The 8,682-nt window shown below is 40.6% G+C and overlaps 1 protein-coding gene across 1 annotated transcript in view; it reads right to left on the bottom strand.

Moving 5' to 3' along the window:
* The window catches only part of GRXCR1 (glutaredoxin and cysteine rich domain containing 1), a 37,410-nt gene extending 28,990 nt beyond the window's left edge, over positions 1 to 8,420 (bottom strand). The window contains exon 1 of the mRNA XM_017744317.1: positions 7,974 to 8,420. Within this exon, the coding sequence (XP_017599806.1) occupies positions 7,974 to 8,420 (447 nt within the window). The remainder of the gene's footprint in view (positions 1 to 7,973) is intronic.
* Positions 8,421 to 8,682: the final 262 nt, after the last annotated feature.

Below are 8,682 nucleotides of genomic sequence, written 5' to 3'. Positions count from 1 at the left end.
TCCTGCTGAGTTACCAAATTGAGCTTCACAGATGGCAAAAGACAAGAGCTATTGCTACTAATTAATGATTAAGGCTAATCAGTTCATCTTTTTCATCTCTGTTGTAAGAGGCCAATTCAGGGGGAAAAAAAATCTTACTCTTAGAATAAGTAGAAAAAAATTGTGTACTAGCATCCTAAGATTTTTTTGATAGGCTGCTTGCGTAACATGACTCTTTTTCAAGTTAGTTTGAAGCAAGATGAAGCATTTTCCATGGTAATTCAAAGGCTGAGCACCTTATTGAGCAGCCCCCCAAAGGGACATTTTGTAAGAGTCCCAGAGCAGTACATAGGCTCAGACCTACTGCTCATCTGGTATCCCAGGCCATCTACCAGACAGATAATTAAAAGTAAGAGTCTGGAAAGTATATATGGCATTTCCTACTAATACTGTTTCATTTTATGACTATTTTCAGATCAGAGAATTTCCTGAGGCCAATATGACTTAGGAATCCCACTTAGTACAACCAGGAAGCCTTTTTCCATTTGGCATTTGCATTTATTCTTTCAAAAAGAAAGAAAATCTATTTTTAGATTAAAAGAGAGAAGATGAAACAAGGTGGCAGAACATCATAATTTGCAATCTCTCATGTCTTGAATACCTGATTCAGTCTCCTCCCTACCTCTTTTCCCTAACAAGCAAGTCACAGGCTACAAGCTTTTCTAGGATGCTTCTATGCTGGAACAATGTGATCCCTATAGTGCTTTTCAAACAGCAGCTGAGATAACACCCTGTCCTCACCCCATGTGGGTCAGTTGGTTTGAAATTAATTACATTCCTGAGCTGGAAATACTTGGATTCATCATGGCTTTAATTCCTAAAATGGGACTTGTATAGGACCGGAGGCTGCACAGGGAAGGGAAGGGAAGGGAAGGGAAGGGAAGGGAAGGGAAGGGAAGGGAAGGGAAGGATGATGCTGAAGAGCACATTAGTATTTGCTATGGCAAGTTGAGAATCAGCAAGCCTGTGTTCTACTCCTGCTCCAACAACTTATTCTCACTATCTTGTGACTATTTCAAAGTATATTTCCCACCGCTGCCTCCTGCAGGCACAATTCATAACAAAGCAGCATCTGTTTATGTGTAGTTTGTGTAGGAGCTGAGGCACCAGGCATGCTCATGGAACACCTACTGCATGAAGCCATGCAGGTGGGACAGGCAATGGAACCCTTATTTTACAGATCCCATAGGACACAAGTAGTAAGTAACTGTCAGGTCCTGTCAATCCTGAGATGTTGAGGCATGTGGCCAAGGCAGAGAATTAGTCAAATTTTCATTAAGGAAAGGCTCTTGCCACCTTTGATGCAAGGGTACACCAAAGAGAGATTTGGAGAATCTTGGTTTTGGAGCTTGATGTCTAAGTCCTTCCTCACAGAGGCCTGTGAGTTTTTTGAATCCATGCCTAAAGTCTTGATTCCCTCTAGTACTACATATTCTGTGTACACATAGTCACTGCAGTAATACCACAGCTTCCTTGCTATGCCCTTTCCCATGCAAGGGACGAGGCGTCTCAAGAACACTGACCTCATTTATGGACACCTTCACAAGGATCAAGATCTTGCTCATCACAGCAAGACTAATTTTGAGGCCATGCAGTGCGCTGGAAGGTTGGACAGATGTCCAGTACATGCTGGTCAGACTGCCAGCATAAAAGCCTATAAATTTTTTTCTTCAGTTATTGATTCAGTCTCAAAAGAGTAATACATTTAATCACAGTTTTGTTGGTAAGCTTCCCAGTGTTGAGTGTATTGAGAAGTCAAGACATCCCATATCTACAGTTTTTGAAAATGAGACGGGTAAGTCTCATTTTTAACTCAAAACTTGTATATCACTTCCAGAGGTTTAGATATTTAAAAGTCTATTTACTGATCATTTCAAGTCTATGTCAAATACATTTCAAGTCCAACAGAAGCAAATCCTAAAATGTCCTGAATAGTCTAGTAATAGACCTGTCTGACCTCAGTGCTTTATAGCTGATTTCTACAAGAACATGTGAACAATAAAAAACCAATACCCTAAGTACTGGCCAAATCCAGGTTCCAGTTAAAAGCTCACAGACCTGAACATCTTCCTTTCTAATTCAGTGTGTCTGCTCAGATATCAGCTCCAGAAACCACTTGTTTTAACTGTGACATGATCAATGGCATCAGATGAATCACTGTCCCATGCAGTGTGGTCACAGATCAAAGCCCTTCTGAAGGTACAAAGCAAGTGGTGAAGGGATGCTATGCCCATCCCAGTAGTGATCCAGTTGTCCTTCTAACTCTGAATTTTCTGTAACAAGCGAAATCCTGCTTTTCATAATCACTTCATCCTCCATGTCATTACATTTTTTCCTGTTCTCCAGTGGATTTCAGTGTAACACTGTTCAGTAATTAGTCTTCCAGACTTGCTAATATTAGGAAAATACACTGGATGTTTCTACCTCAGATACCTGCAGCTCACTGGGATTTATCTCTATCAATACAAGGGACATTACTACAACAAATGATCTATGCAAGCAATCCAGTCCATTGTTTTCTCTGGTGGGCTATGTCCATTTGGGAGTCACAGAGTAGTGTGTATGGAGGAGAATATGAAGGCAAAGTTCAGGAGAGTTTTTACAATCTTTGTCCAGTCCTAGAAGAGGATGTTGAATTCAAATAGTCCAATGATTTCTGGAGTGCCAGCGCTGATCATCAGCTGATCAGAGAGGAAGAGAGTATCGTGACTTCTCCAGTGAAGGTGCAGATCTCTCTCTCGTCTCCCCAGACTTTTGGGGATTGTAGCGATATATCCTCCAGAGGCTGGAGTGGTATACAGCATGCCATCCACCCTAAAAACCTTTGCTTGTACTATGACACAAGAAACTTTCCTTAACATCACTTTTTAGCCTCTGTCTTCTTTGGAAGATGGTTGGTTTTCCTGCTGTATTTCACTTTATTTTGTCTGTGGTACTAGCTAGCCCTATCAGTTTGTAAGCTCTACATGTCCTGCTGTGTATTGACTTTTCCAGGTCACCTACAAGTAAAGAAATATCAAAGTGCCCTTAACCACCCCAAAATCCCTCCTCTTAACAAACTTCCACATGATTCTTTATTCTTTCCCACCTTTCTAAACATTAATGAGCTCATTCTACATCAGGCTGAATAATGACTTGCACTTCACAATCTTAAAGGTGAGCTCTACCTGAGAAACTGCTTGGAAATATTCTAAAGACTGAGTATATTATGTCTGACTCTTCACCCATATCCTCTCTGACACAATGCTCACAAAGACATTCATCAGGTCTGTTAACCAGGCCTGCCCTTTTGCAATAGATGTCAGCAAGCCCTGCCGGAGAATGAGGTCTGTGGCTAATTTAGCAGAACGTGACCTTTCAGAGGAGGCTGGAAGGCCAGTGGAATGTGTAAGTATGGAAATGGAAGAAAAATACCCATGCTGAAACAGTGGAAAATGAGGAGAGACCTGTGTAAAACCTTTGGCTGAGCTCCATTACATTGCACATTGGGATGGAAACCCGGTTTGGCGTACAATAATCATTGCACTCCCTAGTAATATATTAGACAAACCAAGGATTTTTGCTCTATGTGACTCGGAAGCCATCATAGGAATGTCTTAGTCACAAAAATTGGTTGTGAAGAGAATTGTATTTATTTCAAGGAAAAAAGAACTATTTCTCTACTACTTTTTACATAAAGATGCAGGAAATATTCATACCCATTTGCATTTAAACAGTATTGTGATATTAGAAAACAAAATTTCTGATAGTGTTCTGAAATACAACCACAATTACTTCAGATAAGAAGGGGCTTATGCTTCTGACATAATTGGCAAGTCATGTCCCCAGCTTCAGAGCTGCTGACACTGTCAGTTTTAGTGTCTCAGCCAGAGCAAATTTATACCAAGGAGATACATGAACGGGGAGACTGGGAGCTCCAGCCCCCTCCTGCTTTTCAGGATTTTCAGTAGTGTGTGTTTCTCACAAATAAAATGTTCCCAGCTGTCTGACGCCTGTATTTCCAGCACTGTGGGAGGCTACCCCCAGGCCCAGGTTAGGTGCTAGTGGAGGCTGGGTGATACATGTGGCTGTCCCTGCCCTCCACCAATGACCACCGGTGACCTCCCTCCCACTTTCCCCACCCAGAGCGGTTGTTATGTCAACACCCATCATCACCCCACCCACCACTGTCTCACCCTGACAGGATGTGGTTGCTATGTCAACAGTCTCCCTGTGGCATCCACCCCAAGGAGGAAAAGGCTGGAGGGGTTGCCATGGAAACCATGCTCTCCTGTAGCATCAATAGAGCTGGCCTCTTCCCCACCTTTCTTCCCCCAGAATGTTCTTCCATGAAGCTGAGACAACCCCTGGATGTGTCCTGCTCTGTCCCACATTCCATCCCCATGGCTGTGTTAGCCCCAACTGCCACAGCTGCTCACACTCACCTGGCAGCAGCTTCACCAGCTGTGCAGGGATGACCTGTGGGAGACCTTTCACTGTCACAGCATTGGAGCAGCTCTCCTCTGGGGACACAGACAGTCCTCAGACAGAGTAATGTGAAGGACTCAGCTTCTCAGGGAACAGTGGAAATGAGACGTCATGGATTGAGAGGGTGAGAGAAGCACTCAGTGCGTGACTGTGGGAAGATGTAGCAGGGGACACACATCTACTAGATATACGCTGTCAAACCAGGCTTGTATCATATAGAAACAACAACCAGAAACACCTTTTCTTCTAGAAATACTTCCTGCATTACATCACTCTCTTAAAATTGAAAAAAGCTCCAGAAGGTGTGATTTTTTTCAGATAAGTTTGTGGGAAGAAAGCGTCTGAACCAATTCTGTAGAAAGGCTGTAGTAAGAAAATGTGTAAAAAAAATTCAAAAATCCAAATATTTCCATAGAATATTAAAATACATGAGTGCTTTTAGCACAGGTACTTGAACAGACAAAATCAAAGGTCTTGACTGCACAACATAACGAAGCCCAGTAAATGAATCCATGCTTATCCCTAGAATATCTGAGCAAAGTGATTTGCTTTAAAGGATCTCTCCTCTATCACAGGCAGCCTCTAGGGATTTGGGGAAATAGTATATTAGAAGAGTTTGCCGATATAGTCTGAAGAAGCAGAATGCTGATATTACAGTAAAAAAACACCCCCTAGTTTTAGGGTCACAAGACACTCACACACACTCGGTATTTGGCTTCTTACATACACATTTTAGTGAGGAAGTGATATAGTAAATACTAAATAAGAAGTGTTTGCATACAAGAATTTATCAGTGCCTAGAATACGGGATTGTCAAGAGCTCATATGCATACTCTGAGATTAAAAATACTGACTTTGACACTAACTCTGAGAAATGCACAATGAATTCATCTCATACGAGTTCCTGCTGCTGAAACATCAAAAGGGCAGAGATGGACTCTCCTCAGGGAGGGGCATTCTCCTCTTAGCTATTGTTATACAACTGCTGCTGCTTATCTAAGAGAAACATGTAACTGGAGATGACCTCACATAATCAAGGGGGTAACTTAGAAACTTGCCCAGATAAGGAGATTTTGTGTTTTACCTGCTAATAAAGACATCTTTCTATATTACTAAATCTTTGAAAGAAGAACGCTTGCTGTTCTCTAACTGGTATTACAGCTCAATTAATTGTCTGGAACATGCTTACAGAAAACTAGAAATCATTCTCTAATCTCTTTCTAAAGGCCATTCTTTCATTTGTAATTGGATGGATTTCAATCATATTTCTCATTAGGATAGAGCAGTTTCAAATCCATCTCAAAGCCAACCTTTGTGTTTTGCTCTCCTCTGTGCTCACCATGTGGCATACACAATTGGCTCACAGTATGGCATAAAAGACATGCAAACCGTCATTCTTTTTCACTAGACTTAGAACTTTATCTCTGGGGAAATGGGAAGTTGACTAGAAACCTCAAACCATTATATTCTCTGTATTATTAAATATATGTCTTTGATCCAGTAGGTGCTTAATGTAAGAATATACAGTTATTTTCAGAAATCACTCATCTAGACCTGCCGTGGAAGAAGCTTCTCAGTTCCACATATATTTTCCTCATCCACTTTGAAAATCTGCCTTTTCTTTTGGACTTTACAATGCCTGTAGCAGAGAGTTCTTCATAATAATGCTGTATGAAAAACTTTGGTTTGTTTTCATCTGATAATTTAATTTTTCCCCTTTCTTCTGCAGTAAAATATTGTCAATTAAAAAAATCCTTACCACCTTTTAAACCACTCATTCTTTTACAGGTTTTAATTAAGGACTTCTGTGGTAGACTTGGATACATGTAATTTTCTGAAGTTATAAGATGGATATGCCTCCTTTCAAGAAAATACTTTCTCCTGGCAAAACACCTCATGGAAACAGCCCTGGTCCTAGCATTAACTCTGCTAGAAATACAAGAAGCTTTGCAATCAAAGTACATTGATTTCAGTCCATGGGCTTTCCTGAAGAACTTCCAATCTAAAACTGGGGACAGAAAAAGCAATATGGCAAGGACACTAATTAAGGTGCATGTGTCTTCAAGCAGATCTGTTTATCTAGCTGATTCAAATTTCTTAGCTTGGTGTTACTGATGTAGTAGAAGACAGCTTTTAGAAGGGAATGAGGTTAGTGGGGTGAAATGGTGTACTCTGCATAATGAAATAGCACAGAACAGTGGCAATGAAGCTAGATAAGAACCCAAACATGCCTCAGTTAATACTTACAAATTCAAATCTACTTAGAAAAAGTGAGTTTGTTACAAATTTTACCAGAGTAAGGAATTAAGGACAAACTCTTCTTTGAGCAGCTTGGAAGAAAGCAAACTACTTGAGTGCTCTGTGATGTGACGTAAAGAACAAAAATTAACAGGCGATTCTTCTCTGAAACTTCAACTTCCACAGGAACATTCATATTGACAAAAAGACTGTTAATTTAGGTACCACATAGAGGATAAATTCATATCCAGAAGCAAGGGAATGTTAATCTATTGCCATTTATTAATGTAATATGAAATTACCTCATTTCAAAGTAATTTCAAAATGCAAAAACACTCGTTATTAATATCAAATTCCCCATGATTTAAAACTGCATAAAAGTTTTAAAATAATGCCCTGAAGCCATCACAGGATAATTTAATTGAAAAGCGTAATTCTGGATTCTAAGAACCTTGAGAAAGAGTCTGGTTGCACACTTGTTGCTATCTGTGTGAAGATTAATGGTTTAAAGGCTTGAATAGCATATATAGATAAATTATACATATGAGATAAATATTTTAGAACTTTTATCTTAATTTTTCTGAAGGCCTGTGTTTCTCTGCCTAAGGCATTAGTGTGGCATATACTCTTTCAAATACAGATATTCTGCTCCTTCTACAAAATAGATAGAAAATAGATAAAAGAGACCTCCGACTAAGATTTCATTCCCCTGAAATTTTCATATGGGAAAACCATCATTGCTGCCACCCTGCACCTAATTTGATCTACTTTGCAGATTAAACAGAATGGAATTTGCAAGTATACATATTTACATGTAGGGACAGTAGATAACATCGTAAACTCATTAGACTTAATACAGCAGGAGTGGAAACATGACACATCCCTGTACAGGAGACCTGTATGGATCTCCAGAAAAGCCCCAGTTAAATCCTCTGTCACATTTCTTTCCTAATCCATGCATGGGAAGCACAACACACATATTTCTACTCAGCAAATATTGGGTCAATTTTGAAGAACAAAGTTCACAGTCAATATGGAGTGCAGAGCTGTTTTGTACTAGAAGGACCAGTGTGCCTCTCTTGTGCAACAACAGCAGGTGGATAGCAATGGGAACGAGACAGAATATTGAGAAATCCGAAATGAGCGCAGTTTGAAGAAAGCAAAGAATAATGTATGGAGTTAAAAGGGACAGAGAGAGGGCTTACAGACAGCAGATCTGCATCACCTACCTGAAATACTTTTGCCAAATTGTCAAAAAGGGTTTGACCAGCGCTGACTTTATGCTTGACTCCCCTGACTGTGCCATTTTTGCTGAGGATGTTGACTCTCTTTGTACCAAATCCTTTCTCTTTAGTGGCTCTGACTAAAATGAGCAAGTCATCCTGCTCATTCTCATTTTCATCACACTCCGACCCTACGTGTCCATTCTGCTGCCCGTCCACTTCACTCAGCCGGCTGGTTTGGTCAGTCTCTGAGCTACTGGCATACTCGGAGTCCAGAGAGTCGGCAGCCTCCCCATCAGCGTACACCTCCTTCAGCACCCGCCCGCTGTGCGAGGACGCCACGCGGAACCGAACCTTCCTGGCCAGCCTCTCGCTGTCCGCCTTCACCTCGCTTTTAAATGTTGCCTCTTTCATTGATATGAGCAGTTTGCATTGTTCCAGCGTGGTGCCCATTGCATTTGCCAGTCTGTCACACTTAACAACAATATCAGCGCTGTTTTCTGTTGACAGGGGTTCTCATATTAAACTGAAGAGGGTTCCCAAGAAGCCACTGTAGTTCTGCAGTTAATAATGGATGCATTTGTGCTATGGTTACCTTTAAACTAACACCTGTAAAGTGATCTCATTAATTAAATATTAAAAAGACATTGTGGTCTTTTTAGCACTGAGGAAGAAAGCAAGAAAGGGAGAAATTATATTCATTGATTAAAATAAA

The sequence above is a fragment of the Corvus brachyrhynchos genome, unplaced genomic scaffold (genome assembly GCF_000691975.1).
Source record: "Corvus brachyrhynchos isolate BGI_N302 unplaced genomic scaffold, ASM69197v1 scaffold17, whole genome shotgun sequence".
Taxonomy (NCBI): Eukaryota; Metazoa; Chordata; class Aves; order Passeriformes; family Corvidae; genus Corvus; species Corvus brachyrhynchos.
This window is presented reverse-complemented; position numbering and strand designations above follow the sequence as displayed.